We start from the raw sequence: 16,757 nt of genomic DNA on the forward strand, positions 1-16,757 counted from the left end.
GATTCAGAGCTGATTGGGTGAACCATAGCTTGTTTTATTTGGTACACAACAATCATTACATTGATTTCTTGTTAAAGGGCAGAGAAAATCTATTGCATTGATTTTTTTCTTGTTGATACAAATATACTTACCTTTCTCAAAATTATTTCTTTGTTTGCACCAAAAGAGTGTCTGTTAGCAAATTCTTGAAGTTCCTGCAAGAAAAACTACCGGGGCTGGCAGCTTCTTCTGCCTTCGTCTTCCGTTCCATCGCCTTCCTTTTCATTTATTTACCCCTTTCTCCCTCCATTACTTCTCATAAAGCTTCCCAACTTGATCTCTCTTTACATCACCCTTTATCTCCATGCCGATATCCCATTTGCTGCAAGAACACCAACTGTTTTGCTGCTCTGCAAAAAATGGAAAAAAAGAAATGGAACTCCACAACTAAGGCTCTCATCTCAAGGACCGAATTCCATCCCATGTGACTTGCAAATACTCCTATAGATGGATGCTTTAAAATCTCCTCTTGTGGACACTAACTTGTTAACATGCCTCTATCCTTCGTTTCTGCAAGGAATCCAGGAGGAAAAATGGTCAGAACTTATTATAAGAAAGCTTTTTGGCTGTTAGCCGGACCCTTCGCATTTCCTGCGGTGTTAGTACAGTGATGCTTCCAAAATTTACATGAATCTTAAATTTTGAGCATGAAACAACTTTTATACCTTTGAGAGGTGTTAAGCCCCTTTCAACAAGAACGCGGAACTGTGTGCAGCCTAAGAGCCCACAGGCACTGTGTGTATGTAACAGTAGGTTAGGAATCCCAAATTCCTCAGCAGCATCATGTGTACAGACACAGCACCATCAGAATCATCACAGGTCACCGGCTGGACGTTGGAGATGAAGCACTGTCATCGAGCCTGTGAAGTATATTGCGAAAAGGGACCGAGCAGTTTTTTGCAGTGGATTCACAGATAGAAGGGATGCCCTGAGTTGCATCAGAATCATCTGTCTGTGGGAGGCCGTCAGGTATAGCTTCGAACCAAAAGTCCGGTGAGCCATCCAGAGAGTTAGAACCTCTGGATTTGAGAAGTCGTGTGTGGTTACACTCAGTACTGACAAAGGTTATGTGGAAGCCATTAAAATGTAAGAGTTTGCTAACTTTAGCATTGGGGCTATGTGACCCTGAGCTGGGAATGGTATGCAAACAGCACAAGGTTTATCAGCTACTTGATTGAAATCCATCTCCCTCCCTCCAATTTCCATGTGAGTGTGAAATTTTACATTTATTGGAAGGGGCAGATCTCTCCCCTCCTTTATATAGTTAAATTGATTCAATCCATTGGTAAAAGGTAACATTGCCACCAAGCATATAGGTGATGAGCATTTCTGTAGTGAACCCACTTGCACGTCACGTCGTTTTCTAGTCATGATGTAATATATTGAATCTTAATTAGCAAGTTCATCACGTCTGTTATTTTCTGAATTATTGAGGATAAAAAGCAATGCCAGAGAGAAATATTGACTCGTATGTCGTCATTTTCTACGCTAAAACTATAGTCTTATAAATAAATAAAGCAGGTATAAAAAAATGCATGTTGAATATTTTAAACATAATGTTAAAGTATTTTTACTGAAGCACTCGGAATTTATCATTAAGAACCAGCACTATCTTAATTAATTGTATCACTAAACAAGGTATTACGCATAATTTCTGATGCTTATCTCATCAAGAACTTAATTATTCAATCAAATAATTAAATATATGCCTCTCATGCACCTAACTTGATGCTTATCTCATCAAGATCATCATAAAACTTAATATCTAGGAATTACGCAAATGATATCAATCAACCTAAGCTAAAACGAGGATGATTAGCAACCTTTGATATGATCTACAGAATGGATTCGCCATTCTTAATCATCTAATTATGCAGATTAGAAATAATAATGACTCGGTAACAAGGTAAAGATAGAAGTGCTTATTGAGAAGAAATGGAGAGTGAGTAGGCAATAGATTTTTGAGCTTCCCAATCCAGTTTTCCTCTCACCACAGATTCTCATTTATGCAGCAGTCAAGTGGAAGCAGTGATGGGGCCATGGTCAAACGGTTCGTTGGTGTTTCCTTCAGAACTTTTGTGAGGTGTCTAAACCTCTCTCCCTGACTTTCTCTCCCACATATGCAGACACAGACAAGAAAGCTCTGTCCATTACTGGTGCTATTAGATTAATGAAGTGTTCAGTAGTAATTGATGGTTCATGATTTTCTAAAACCCTCTCTCATTTATAAAATATCATATGAAAATCATAATTTAAAATGTGATTATGTATTTTCAACGGTCAACTTCATATTAGGTCATACATGCTCATACCTAACTCTAAGTTAGACAAGGATGAGTCCGAGTCCAACCCTAGATTAACCCATGGAGTGCCCATCCCCAACTCTAAGTTGGGTAAAGGCGCGTTCGTGCTCAACACTAATTTGGGTCATGATGGGTCCACACCCAACACTAAATTAGATCGTGACGCGTTAGCACCCAATCTCAAGTTGGGTAAGGATGCGTCTGCGACCAATCCCATATTAGGTCAAGGACGTGTTCGTGCCCAACTCCATGTTGAGTTATGATGCGTCTGCACCCAACCTCATATCGGGTCAAGGACGTGTCTGCGCCCAACTCCATGTTGGGCTATGGTGCCCTCATCCCTAACCATTCTTGGGTGCAGTCACAAGCTGACCCAATTCCTCTTGGGTTCAGCAAGTGAGTTGAATCTAACTCCTTTCAGGTTTAGTTTACAGGAAAAAAAGAAGCATGAGCATATAAAAAAAAGATTCGAAACTTTTATACTCTAAGATATAAACGCAATCCTCCTTCTTCTTTAACTTCTACAGTTTCTTCTTCTTTTTCCTCTTATCTTCATAAGAGTTTATTAATATATTTTTTACCACATAAAAATATCTCCTACTTACTTGATTTTTGAAGGGTCTCTAAAAAACTCATGTAAGTATTAACTACAGAGAAGATTTATATTCTCCGATGAAATTCATTAAAGAAAAAGTCATTCCAGTCTGCAAGTGAATATCAGAAAACATATTATGAATGATGTTCAAAAATCTTAAAAAATAATTCTTTCCATAATATTCCCTTAATTTTTGTATCTTCATCTGTAACCAATAACCAAATAATTCTGATGAGCATCAGTCACCTCGAGTGAGAGTGCTAAAATATGCTGAGGGTTATTGGTTACACTTACTTTCGCACTTGCAAAGATACTTGTTGCTGGGATGTCCCGCCCCATGTGAAAAAGGGACCACCATAGAAGGAAACAAATGAAAAGGTTAGCTGGGATTAGGACCCGCTGAATAAATAAACAAATAGAAGGACAGATACAAAGAAAAGACACAGAACCCGTGACAAAAAGAAAGAAGAGGCAGCTTGAGCAGTGTCGGTTCAAGCTTTGGTCGGCAGCCGATTCACCGTTGAATCAAGTTGGATTTTTGACAGCATGTTTCGGACACATATCTTTTTATTCGGTATTGTTGGATTGAAGATTAGTTGTTGTTTTTTTGTTCCATGAATATGTTGTTCCCATGAAGTAATAAGTAAAATAAGACTTTACTTAGGCAATACAACAAATACATTGAAGGCAACCAAGATTTAGGAACAGTATAATATCACTTGAACAATTTTTTTCCCAAATAAAAGCAGAAGCCACTCACACTATTCGAGAAAAGTAGAGGATAAAATCCAAGAAGCAACACCCTTAAAAAAGAGAAAAAAATGAAGGACGACTAGATAAAATCCAAGAAGCCGCACCTATGAAATCAGAAATGAAGAGTGGACCAAACAGGAGAAGCTAGAAAGAACACACATCTTTTCCTCTCCTGAATCTAGACCACCTGTCGAAGCCTCTAGGGTTTTAATGTGCATAGAACACTCCTTCAGATCCCAACAACTCAAAACTCTTTGAAGCAGCACCGGATAAAATTGAAAATGCAGCTTCTAACTGGGCTGAGGTTTTAATCTACAAAAAAATACTGTTGGCCAACGGCTAGAAAAGGGATAGCATTTTTATAGTTTTTTTCAGCAGGAATAGCTTTCCAATAGGAGAAAAGGGATTTTAACAATTCATATAGCTCTCCCATTGAAGACCAAAAAAACAGTTGAATACAAGCCATTTTAACCGTTATTGGTTATGGCTTTTCATTTACTTCCACTATGCTAGTCCACTTACTCTTCGGTTCTCCATGTATTTATAATTTTGGGTTTTAAGACGAGTATCAGTGTACTTCTTTGATCAGATGAGTTTCATGATGCATGATGTGAAAATACAATCTGCACGTATTCTTGGTTCAAGTCTGTGATATCCTAGGTTTAGTATGAGTTTTAACGGATCGAGGATAATGAATTTTCAGACTAGCTAGGAGTTTTAACGGATTGAGGATAATGAATTTTCAGTGAAGGATGTACAATAGACATTAATGTAGTAAGAAGATGGTGGCTGCTTTGCTTTCAATAAAATGTGTGGCAACAATAAAAGAACAGACTTTGACTCTCATGATTTCATTTCCAAGCTTGATTTGGAGCTGAAATGTTAGTCTTTTAAGAATGGATGTTCCCTTACATATGATTCAGAGATGATTTTGTGAACTATAGCCTATTTTATTTGATGCATAACAATCATTGCATTGATTTTTATTTTATTTTTTATTTTTTTTGTTGATACAAATGTAATGGTGAAACTTCTAGCTTACCTTTCTCAAATGTATTTCTGTTTTTTGCACCAAGAGAATGTCTGCTAGCAAATTTTCGAAGTTCTGGGGCTGGCAGCTTCATATGCCTTCGTCTTCCAGTCCATCGCCTTCTTTTTCATTTCGTTGCCCCTTTCTCCCTCCATTAACTCTCTAACAAGCTTCCCAACTTGATCTCTCTTTACATCACCATTCCGATACCCCATTTGTTGCAAGCAAACCAACAGTTGGTTTGCTGCTACGAGAAAAATGGCAAACAAATAAATGAAACTCTACAACAAACTCTTTCAAGTGTCAAATTGTCAAATACTCCTATTGCTGGGTGCTTTAAAATCTGATCCTGTGGACACCAACTTGCTAGCTTGCCTCTATCCTTTGTTTCTGCAAGGAATTCAGGTGGAAAAATGCTCGACACACCACCATCAGTGTCAGACCTTATTATACATAAGAGAGCTTTTTCGCTGTTAGCCTGAACCCAAGCAAATTCTAGCATTTTCTGTGGTGTTAGTACAGCGATGCTTCCAAAATTTATATACACCACAAAACCAGATTCTTTTGAATCAAGCCATTCAGTGAAGTCTGATTGTTCTTTCCATAGATTTGAACCAATATTGTTCAGTCTATCATCTGCTATCTGATTATTAGCTATCAAGTGGAGAGGATCGATTGCATAAGTAGGAAGGAACATTGTTGTAAGAGCATCCAAAATTAATAAAGGTTATGTGGAAGCCATTAAAATGTAGAGTTTTGCTAGCTTAAGCATTGGGGTTATGTGACCCTGAGCTGGGAATGGTATGCAAACAGCATGAGGTTTATCAGCTACTTGACTGAAATCCATCCCCCCCCCCCCCCTTCTCTCTCTCAATGTGAGTGTGAAATGCTACATTTATTGAAAGGAGTAAAATGACTCAATCCATCAGTAAAAGGTCGAGCTCTTCACTCATTTATATGGTTAAATTGACTCAATCCATCAGTAAAAGGTCGAGCTCTTCACTCATTTATATGGTTAAATTGACTCAATCCATCAGTTAAAAAGGTAATATTTCTAACAAGCGTATAGGACAAGAGCAATTATGTAGTGAGCCCACATATATGTCATGTCATTTTCTAGTCAGGAAATAATCGAACGAAGAGTTGTGAGCACATTCATCATGTTTGTAGTTCTTAGAATTATTGACGATAAAAAGCAGGAACAAATGGGAATAATTGAGCTGTATGTCAAGACGTGATAGGCTAAGACAAAAGACTAGTACTTCTTCGACAAATATGCATCAAAACTTGATTAAAGATGACTGATGCATCAAGTTTACTTTAGTGGGAAGAAATGAAATGATCAAGCTGCCCTGAAACAGAATTTCCTGTGAGATTTCGTCCCTCTAGTTTCCTGAGCAATTGGATGCAAGAGCGAATCGTTTTCCACATCACTTGCATGTCTGTGCACTATCCACAAGTTTCCAATTCCTAGTCCAGGTTCATAAGCCCATGTTTGTTTTCAAAGTCACAAAAGATTACAAGAAAACCAGATAAAACCAAAATCATCCTTCCATGCCAGGCTTTCTTTGTAGATAAATCCATACTAGTTCCCCACAACCACAAGAGCTCAACACAAAATAAGTCTATCTCAATATTTGAAGCCCAATTGCTCTTTACATTGTAAGTATCATGAAGGTGACGTGCGGTTGCAGAACAAAAATGCTTCCTTTTGACAAATACTTAAATGCAGGAGAAGGCATGAAGACATAGGGATTGATTCTAATGAGCTCGGTCTTACCTCTGGTTTTGTGTCTTAAGCTTGAAGCAAGCTTCTAAAGTGTTGGCTTGGCTAAGTTATTAGCTTGTGTGGTAAAAAAAAACATTAAAAATGTAGATTTTAAGGGGAAAAACAAGTCTGCAATTTTCTATAGAATAGCATGAACGAGAGATAAAACACTGCAAAAACTAATCATTTTTTTCTTTTTCTTACATCTCCCGAACTTTATGTAGCGATGTATAACAACACATCTCAGCCTTACATTTTTCTTTTCATCTTAATTACCTTTTAATCTAACTCTAATTACTTTTTTAAACACATGTTAACTAACTAAAGTCAAGGCTAAATAGTTGTGACAGTAACTTATTAGAATGTTAACCTTAACATTCTCCCTCTTGATATGTTAAACTTGAACTCTTAGTGCATTTCTCAGCTTTTAAAATTTATCCTTTGACAATGCTTTTGTGAAGATTTCAGTCACCTACTCCTCTGATCTGCAGACCTCAATATCAATCTCTCCTTCCTCAATTTCAAATACAGGCTCTTGTGAGGTGTTGCAGAAGAGATAAATGATAATGTTTGCAAGATTCATTTTCCTCATCATCTAAAGACTTCGAGGATGAGTTCTTTATAACCCAGAAAAAATGATATAGTCGAGCTTGCGATAACAAGTGATTCTAAGGCTGTGTTTGATTGTAGGAAAGTGAATTCCTGGAATTCACTTTCCTTGTTTTCCCATGTTTGGCAACAACATGGAAAACTAGTCAACGAAAACTTAATTCCAGTCAACAAAAAAAATACAACTTCAACAAAGGAAAGTGTTTTCCTTTTGATAAGAACCGGAAAACACTTTCCTTTTCTTTCATTGTACATATTTTTTTGCCACAATTATTATTTTATTTTGCTATATTTGTAGATGTACTTGTTTTATTTTTTTTTATTAATTCATGATTAGTATTTAATTATATTTGTTACATATGGATAAATTTGAAAAAAAAACTTATTTTAAGCTTTTAAAATTGAAAAAAAATATAGTAATAGGTTTTACTTAAAAAAATATTTCGCAAGCTTATTTCTATATAATATGATATGACATATATAGTTATATTTTATAAAATAAGCTATGTATGAATATATATTATAATGAAAAAAAATTCATCATTATTTGCTGATTATATCAAATTTGATCCTCAAACTTTTAATTGCTATATATAATTTGTTTTGAATATTTATTTTTCAATTTCATATCTTAAAATTTAATTTTTATATTAATTTTGGTTCTTATTTTTATAATTGCTATTTGCTATTTGCTTTTTCCTTATCATTTTTTTATTGAAATTTTCTATCTATCAAATTTGGTCCTCATTCTTTTGATTTTTACTTATTTTATTTGAAATAATTTATGAAATGTTAATTATTATTATTTTAATTTCTTCACCTTTTATTTTTTTTAATTTTTTAGATTTGATCTCTATTATTTTGATTATTATTTATTTTATTTGAGATAATTTATGAAATTATATTTTTTTTCAATTTCATTCTCATTCAACTTTTTAATTTGTAAGATTTGTTCCTTATTATTTTAATAAATTTGAAAAAATAAAATATTAATAAGTTATTTTCCAGCTCATTTTCCATAACATAACCAAACACTGGAAAGTGTTTTCCAACTTATTTTTCATTACACTACCAAACATCGGAAAATACTTTCCCGGAATTCACTTTCCCGGAATTCACTTTCCCCGGAATTTACTTTCCAAAAGGAAACTACTTTCCTGCAAACAAACGGGGCCTAAGCAATTAGGTGTAAGTTTGTCATAATTAAATAAGAAACTGTCTCAGACAAATTATGTGAATAACCTAACGGATGTATTTTATAAAGCAACGTGACAGGTCTAGACCCAAAAGGAGTTATGGTTGTGTTAGATCAAAATGATAGCTTAAAAAGTCATAACTTTTTATCCAACCCTTGGATCGCACTCAAATTTCTACAAGAATTTTTAAAGGTTATTTTTCTTAAAGTAATAGGGGAATTGCTACTCCGACTATTAAATCTTTAGATTTCAAGGGCTTCGGTTTTTGTAGTTTTTGTGATTTTTCTTATTATTTCCAGATTTCATGCTTATTTCCTTTGTAATTTCATGTTTTTGTTTTTGTTTTCTAGTTGAGGTGAAGTTTTTGGCCTTTTTAAGACTTTGTAAACCTCCTTATGAGACAAACTTTAATATTATTACTTTTTAAGAGAATAAACTTGTGAATTCAGGGTTCACATCTACAGCCTTCTTCATCCATCAAAAATTATATGTTTTTTGTTTGTTATTATCTTTAGTTTTCACCTGCTTCACTTCTATAAAAATCATCACATTGATTTCTTTTTAAAGGGCAGAAATAATCCATTGCATTCTTTTTTTTGTTGGTACATAAATACTAGCAAAACTACTAGCTTACCTTTCTCAAATTTATTTATTTATTTTATTTTATTTTGCACTAAAAGAATGTCTGCTAGCAAATTTTCGAAGTTCCCGCAAGAAGAACGACCGGGGCTGGTAGCTTCTTCTGCCCTCGTAACTCTGCGAGTCCAAACAAACTAATAGCAAAAAAACCGCAAGGAAACATAATGCATTTGTCAAATACCCAAAAAAAAAATCATAAAAAGACATTCCAAACATGAAAAATGAACCAGAAGACTGCATATTATTGCCCTGGTTCAAAAGAAATTGCATCCAATGGTATGCTTTCTAAGCAACAACAGCGCTGCAAGACTGCATATTATTGGAAAACACAACAACAATAACAACAAAAAAGAACCAACAACGGCGCTGCAAGACTGCATATTGTTGAATAACCAAATTGTTTGATGACAAGGACCGAAGCAGGAAAAAACAATGCATAATGTTGTACAAGAAAAACACACGGGGACAACAAAGACACTGGGCAAATTTTGTAAACCATAGCTTATTTTATTTGATGCATAACAATCATTACATTGATTTCTTTGTTGAAACAAGTATACTGGTGAAACTACTAGCTTCCCTTTCTCAAATTTGATTCTATTTTTTGAACCAAATGAATGTCTGCTAGCAAGTTTTCGAAGTTCCTGCAACAAGAACCACCGGGGCTGGCAGCTTCTTCTTCCATTCCATCGCCTTCCTTTTCATTTCTTTACCCTTTTCTCCCTCCATTAACTCTCTAACAAGCTTCTCAACTTGATCTCTATTAACATCAGCATTTATCTCCAAGCCGATACCCTATTTGTTGCATGCAAACCAACATTTGGTGTGCTGCTCTGCGAAAAATGGCCAACAAAGAAATGGAAAACATGGTCGACTCATCACCAACATTGCTGTCAGTCCTTGTTATCCATAAGAAAGCTTTTTTGCTGTTAGCCAGACCCCATGCCAATTCTAGCATTTTTGTGGTGTTAGAACAGTGAAGCTTCCAAAATTTACATACACCACAGATTAATTCAGTTCTTTTGAATCAAGCCATTCAGTGAAGTCTGATTGTTCTTTCCATAGATTTGAACCAATATAGTTCAGTCTATCATCTGTTATCTGATTATTAGCGAGCAAGTGGAGAGGACCGATTGCATAAATAGGAGGGAACATTGCTGTAAGAGCATCCAAAACCTCTTATTTTCGAAGGACTCAAACGTGTTCAAAATGATAGCTGAAGCTCTTGAACTTCTCTCGATTTTCCATAGGAGGAAGCTGACCATGATACCGTTTGGGTCCGTAGTTTTTTCCATACCTGGAATCCAATCTATAGTAGTTTCTAGGTACCCGTTCATTAGATAGCTGCAAATCACAGCAGACTTAGTGCAGTTCTGATCTCATCGGATGAAGCTTAAATTTTAAGCATGAAACAACTTCCATATCTTTTTCAACAAGAACACGGAACTATGTGTAGCCTAAGAACCCACAGGCACTATGTATATGGAACAGCAGGTTAGGAATTCCAAATTCTTCAGTAGCATCAAGTGTGAAGGACATACCACCATCAGAAACAACGCAGGTCACCGGCGGGACTTTGGGAGAGAAAGTACTGTCATTGAGCCTGTAAAGTAGATTGCGAAATGGAACCAAGCAGTATTCTGCAGTGGATTCGCAGACTGAAGGGATGTCTTGGGTGGCATCAGATTCATCTGTCTCTGGAAGGCCATCAGGTATAGCTTCAAAACGAAAGTCCGTTAAGCCATCCAGAGAGCTGGAACCTCTGGATTTGAGTAGTCGTTTGTGTTTATACTCAGTATTGACAAAGGTTATGTGGAAGCCTTTAAAATGTAAGAGTTTTGCTAGCTTTATTAGCATTGGGGTTATGTGACCCTGAGCTGGGAATGGTATGCAAACAGCATGAGGTTTATCAGTTACTTGATTGAAATCCATCTCCCTCCCTCTCTCTCTCTCTCAATGTGAGTGTGACATTTTACATTTATTGGAAGGGGTCGAGCTCTTCACTCCTTTATATGGTTAAATTGATTCAATCCATCAGTAAAAGGTAACATATCTAACAAGCATGTAGGACATGAACATTTCTGCAGTGAACCCACATATATGTCATGTCATTTTCTCGTAGGATATGATAGAATGAAGGGTTATGAGAACGTTCATCACGCCTGTATTTCTTTGAATTATTGAAGATAAAAAGCAGGACCAATGGGGCTAATTGAGCTGTATGTCCAGACGTGATAGGCTAAGACAAAAGACCAGCACTTCCTCGACAAATATACATCATATACTTAATAACTTGATTAAAGATGACTGATGCATCAAGTTTGCTTTGGTGGGAAGGAAAGAAATGATCAAGCTGGTCTGAAACAGAATTTCCTGTAAGGTCTCTTCCTTCTAGTGTCCTGAGCAATTGGATGACAAGAGTGAATCATTTTCCACATCACTTGTATGTCTGTATACTCTCCACAAGTCTCCAAATCCTTGCCGAGGTTCATAAGCCCACGATTGTTTCCTGTCATCAAAATCATAAAAGAGTATAAGAAAACCAGATAAAACCAGAATCATCCTTCCATGCTAGCTTTCTTTGTAAATAAACCCACACCAGTCCCCCACAGCCTCAAGAGCTCAACACAAAGCAAGTCCATCTCAATATTCGAGCCCAATTGCTCTTTACTTTGCAAGTATCATGAAAGCGATGTGGTTGCAGAACACAAATGCTTCCATTTGACAAATACCTAAACGCAGGAGAAGGCATGAAGACATAGGGATTGATTGTAATGAGCTCAGTCTTACCTCTGCTTTTGTGCCTTGAGCTTGAAGCAAGCTTCGAAAGAGTAGACTTAGCAGAGAAGACAAATCTTTGTTTAAACCATAGCCAGCTTCTCCGCTTCTCCATCTTCACCTACGATCTGCCCATTCTTCACTTCCATTTTATATCTATATTTTTCAATTTTGTCCCTGCTCTCCTTGCTAATACTTTAAACTGAGGCAAGCAATCAAATGAATCCGACACATCACAAACCAACATCTGTGAAGACAAGAGAGTCTACCTGTAGATATTTCTGTTTTTCTAATGGTTACTACCTTCTCCTACTTCTTTTAAATAACACTAGTAGATAATAATATCTTAAGTCACACTGAGTTACGCATTATTTTACTGTCACGCTTGATTAAACGACTCTCATGTACCTAACTAAATGCTTATCTCATCAAGATCATCATATAACTTAATCTCTAGGAATTAAGTAATATTTTTCATCTACAGAATTGCCATTCTTAAATCATCTAATGCAGATTAGAAATGATGATTATGATGATGCAGTAATATGGTAAAGATAGAAGTACTTACTGGGAAAAATGAACAGTGAGTGGGCAAGAAACTTTGGAGCTTCCCAATCCATTTTTCGCTCACGAAAGATTTTCATTTCTATGTGGAAGCAGTGAATGGGGCCATGGTCAAACGGTTGGTTGGTGTTTCCTTCTGTACCTTAGTGATGCATCTACACCTCTCGCCCTGTCTTTCTCTCCCGCACACACAGATCAGGACAGGAAAGCTCTGTCCATTACTGATGCTATTAAGATTAATGAAGTGTTGAGCAACCAATGAATTCTGATGGGCATTAGTCACCTGGAAAGAGAGTGCTTAGAATATGATTAGGGTTAATGGGTTCTCTTTGCGTCGCTTTCAATGAACTCTAATCTACTGGGGACCTTGCCAAGTAATAAGACTGAGACATGCATGTGCTCTGCAACCATTACTAACAGTGCAGTCCCTAACCCTAACTGCCTTCATTGACACTTTACCAACTCTAATCCTCTACCCAATCTTGTTCTCTTGTGTATTGTTCACTACAGAAGTGAGTTTTAGCTCCAAAGATATCTTCACATACATCAAATGCTGCATTAATTTTTTCTTCATATTTAATTTTTTTTTTTAATAAATAGTCTCTCATACGAGTATATTTTCGACAGTTTAGATGAGAAAATAGGATAAATGGATAGATTGAATGATGACCCTGGCGACATAAAGGACGTAATTAGACTCGCAAAGAGGGATTGAAAGCTTAGTCTAGAATATAGATCAAATGAAGCTATTTCCTTCTCCCTTTGTTTAGTTCTCTGTTTCACAAGTTTGGCCATCGCAAGGCTTTGCTCACATGACTAAAGATTTTCCCTTGAAGACTAGCCAATTTCATCAATTTAATGCAAAGCTTTTCGATGTACTGTTGACATTGCGCTTTGCAACCAAACATGGCATTGCATTGTACACTTGAAAATTGCCTACATTGACATTTTGGCAGCTCTATTCCTCTTACCCAAGCTTGCTCTCTTGTGTATCGTTATTTTGTCAGTGCAACTCATGACAAACAGGCCCCCGAAATAACCAACTCTGTCAAATGTTCCGGGACAAATTGCCGGTTTCAGGGCCTGAAAATGGTTGTATGAGGTATGAACTGGTATAGCCAGCTTGGAAACTTAAACCACGTCGAGAAATTAAACTGAAATCGCTTCAGGGTTCTCATTACCATCAAGCTGGCAACAAGGATACCAGGAAGGTAATCCAAGTGGAACTCGCAGTCTCCTCCATCCCTGGTAATAATTTCATCGAGTATTGAAAGCATTTCTAACGGGTAACAATTTCCAAGCACCACCTGGAGCAAGACCCATTGGCAATCCAAATCTACAAAAACAAAATCTAAGATACTGTTCACAGAGAATAATAAAATTAACCGAAGTTCTAGTTGACACAAACAGGCAAAAACAGATTCCACAGGATGTGTTCTTGATGCTACATGCATGCTTTTTTAAAATGTATCCCAGCAGTAAAAATTGAAATGTAAAGGCAAACATTGTTCAAAAATGTGCACTAAATTATGCAAACACAACATTCATTCTATCATTAGCAAAACATAACTGGCCATAAAATGCCAATGAAAATTCAAGAACTTCATGCAGCAGCCTGAGATGCTGCAAGCCTCTTTTTAGCCTCCTCGATGATGGACAATTTAATACCCTTGCCCTTGGGAAGAGAAATCCATGGCTTGGAGCCCTTTCCAATGGTGAACACATTGCCCAGGCGAGTGGCAAACTCATGGCCAGTGGCATCTTGAACATGGATTGTCTCAAAGCTTCCCTTATGCTTCTCCCTGTTCTTGATTACTCCAACTCGGCCTCTATTCCTTCCTCCGGTGACCATGACAACATTTCCCACATCAAACTTGATGAAGTCAATTATCTTGTTACTCTCTAGATCCAGCTTGATGGTGTCATTGGCCTTAATGAGGGGATCTGGGTAGCGGATGGTGCGCCCATCATAGGTGTTCAGATAAGGGATTCCTTTCTGCCCAAACTGAATTGAACGAACTTTGCAAAGCTTGAACTGCGTAAGAATTAAACAACAAACAAAATCAATACCTGCAGTAATACCCACACAAAGACATGAATATACAAAAAATAAAATTCACTGATCCATCAAAATTAGTGCATGGTCCAGTAAAACAAAAATATCATGAATCAAAGCAAAAAAAACCATAGAGCCAAAAGTATCACAAACCTTAGCCTCGTCATCTCTGAGGGAGTGGAGCCGGAAGCGGCCTTTGGTGTCATAGAGGAGACGGAAGCTCTCATTTGTCTTTGGGATTGACACAACATCTGTAGCAGAGTGCAAAACCACACGAAAAACACGGATGAAAAATATAGAATTTGAGGGAGAAAATGAATAGGAAATGATCATGCAAGTGAAAAAGGTCAGAAAGGGACACTAGTATCTTATCAAACATAAACAACCATTTCCAATCAAGCACAAAAGAAAGCTGGCAACAACAAAGAGCTCTCACAACCTATCACACCCAATGACCACTTAAAACAAGCATTAACTTAAAGCTAGCAGGCAAGGGTTTCTTAATTCTTATAACCTAAATCACACAAAATGATCATTTGCCAAAGACTATTTTGCGGCGTTGTAGGGTTCAATCTATTAATAACATCATGGCCACCTAAAAACTGTAGAAAAATCAAGTTCATTCATTCATTTCAGCCAAGGATATAGGTCATGAAAGCTTCCCCTTGACTATATCATGCCAATCTAAGCATTGCAAATAAAAACCCAACTCCCATTTTGAAGATCCACATAGAAAAAAATCATAAAACTGGTAGAGCAACGACATAATTAGAAAAGAAAAACATCTCACTTGAAAGAGCAAAGACAGAAAGCACATACCCATGAAACCAGATGGGTAGGTTTTATCTGTCCTAACCTTCCCATCAACAAGAACATGTCTCTGCATCAAAATAGCAATCACTTCACGGTATGTCAAAGCATACTTGAGCCTGTTTCGCAGAATGAGAATCAGAGGCAAGCATTCCCTAGACTTGTGGGGTCCGGATGAGGGCTTGGGGGCCTACACGACACGAAACCAAACAAGTTACACTCAAGGACAAACAACACCAAGCAACAGGGAAACCATTGACATTGCAGCGAAGGGGTCGTCAGAAATTGTTAACATACAAAAGCACCACCAAGTTTATCAAGCATCCAATGTTTTGGAGCATTAAGCCTCTTCAAGTGCTTCTTCAACCCTCTAGCCTGTAATGCATCACAAAAGCCGAAAGATCAATTAAACCAGTGCAAGAAATAGAAATAACAACAAGAAGATTGATGAAATCAGGAGAACATAAGCAAGATCTGAGATCAAGATGCAAAAAAAGCTGACCATTTTGCAACTGTATAGCTCAAGATGTTTGTGACTCTGCTGGGCTGCGCCTAACTTCTGCTACTTAGAGAGATGCAAAAACCCTACTTGTATCCTTTTAAAGGAATGTCCCTTGTTATTGAATCCGAGTTTATCCGGGTCGGGTAGGGGTATTGTTACTGGGCCATGTGTTTATTGGACTCTCATTGGAGCCCTACTATTTTATACATTAGGCCATGTCATTATTAATTAAAAAAACAAAAGATGTGGTTAAATTACCTTCATAACAATAAAAATAAAAAAAATATTATAATACTGTTTTTAAAATTTTTTTAATTTTACCTTTTAAAAAATTAATTTTTTCAGTAGTTTTGTTTATATCTTCATCTAATATTAGGTTGTGCTTAGAAATTATGCTTCGTAATTTTATTTCTATTAGGTTAATACCGGTCTCTTAGATTTTTTTTTCTTAATTTCAACTTTCAAAATTAGATTTTTAAAAGTGTGGTATTGTAACTTTTTTTATGTACTTTTTATGAATTTATCTCAATCTCATAATTCGGATCACAAGTTTGACAAATTAATCCAGGTCAACATGAATTTCAGGTTAGGGTTTATAGAAAATATTTTAGAGAAAATGCAAATTAACTATGAATTGATAAAATTTTTGTTAGATTAGGTTGTGTTGGGTGTTAAATTTAATGAAATCGTCATTTTGTCGCACGTGCGGCGTCACGACAATCGTCCACCCAGGTCAAGATCTCTCTAGTTATGGGGGGAAAGAATAAGAAATTCTTGTTTCTTATCAGTAAAAAAAAGGATGAGGTCGTCACCTAATATTTTGGTTACTAAAAACCCTATTTGATCTCAAAGTCTGGATAAAGCACTGATTGTGTATAAGAAGGACGTATCACTCCTAGTACACATTATCTAAGGTGAGCTATATGATTTGTTTGTCTGATACAAATTAAGGTATTATTGTGTTTTTTAGTTGTTGGTTTATCTAAGATTAAAGAAAAGTTCTTCTCGGTAAGGAGGTCTTTGTTTTACTAGGTTAAAACCTAGTCATTTTAGAGTCAAAATATATTTTTATATTTTTTTCATATAGGGTATGTGTATTACGTATAAATTTATAA

At 36.4% G+C, this 16,757-nt stretch overlaps 1 protein-coding gene and 2 long non-coding RNA genes across 3 annotated transcripts; all 3 read right to left on the reverse strand.

The window, feature by feature from the left end:
- Positions 1 to 13: 13 nt before the first annotated feature.
- On the reverse strand, positions 14 to 2,851 carry LOC133677335 (uncharacterized). The gene is made up of 2 exons (XR_009835740.1): positions 705 to 2,851; positions 14 to 549 (listed from the first exon to the last, which is right to left on the reverse strand). It is a non-coding gene; the product is annotated as an uncharacterized LOC133677335 (long non-coding RNA).
- Positions 2,852 to 2,985: 134 nt separating this feature from the next.
- Positions 2,986 to 5,564, reverse strand: LOC133677336 (uncharacterized). Its single transcript, XR_009835741.1, has 2 exons — positions 4,733 to 5,564; positions 2,986 to 4,002 (listed from the first exon to the last, which is right to left on the reverse strand). It is a non-coding gene; the product is annotated as an uncharacterized LOC133677336 (long non-coding RNA).
- An 8,086-nt stretch (positions 5,565 to 13,650) lies between these two features.
- LOC133677407 (small ribosomal subunit protein eS4x) lies at positions 13,651 to 15,796 on the reverse strand. Its single transcript, XM_062099454.1, has 5 exons — positions 15,643 to 15,796; positions 15,438 to 15,515; positions 15,150 to 15,330; positions 14,484 to 14,581; positions 13,651 to 14,309 (listed from the first exon to the last, which is right to left on the reverse strand). The coding sequence occupies exons 1-5, from the start codon at positions 15,643 to 15,645 to the stop codon at positions 13,878 to 13,880; spliced, it is 792 nt and encodes a 263-aa protein (XP_061955438.1). The 5' UTR covers positions 15,646 to 15,796; the 3' UTR covers positions 13,651 to 13,877.
- Positions 15,797 to 16,757: the final 961 nt, after the last annotated feature.

Source organism: Populus nigra, chromosome 17, assembly GCF_951802175.1.
Source record: "Populus nigra chromosome 17, ddPopNigr1.1, whole genome shotgun sequence".
NCBI classification, from domain to species: Eukaryota; Viridiplantae; Streptophyta; class Magnoliopsida; order Malpighiales; family Salicaceae; genus Populus; species Populus nigra.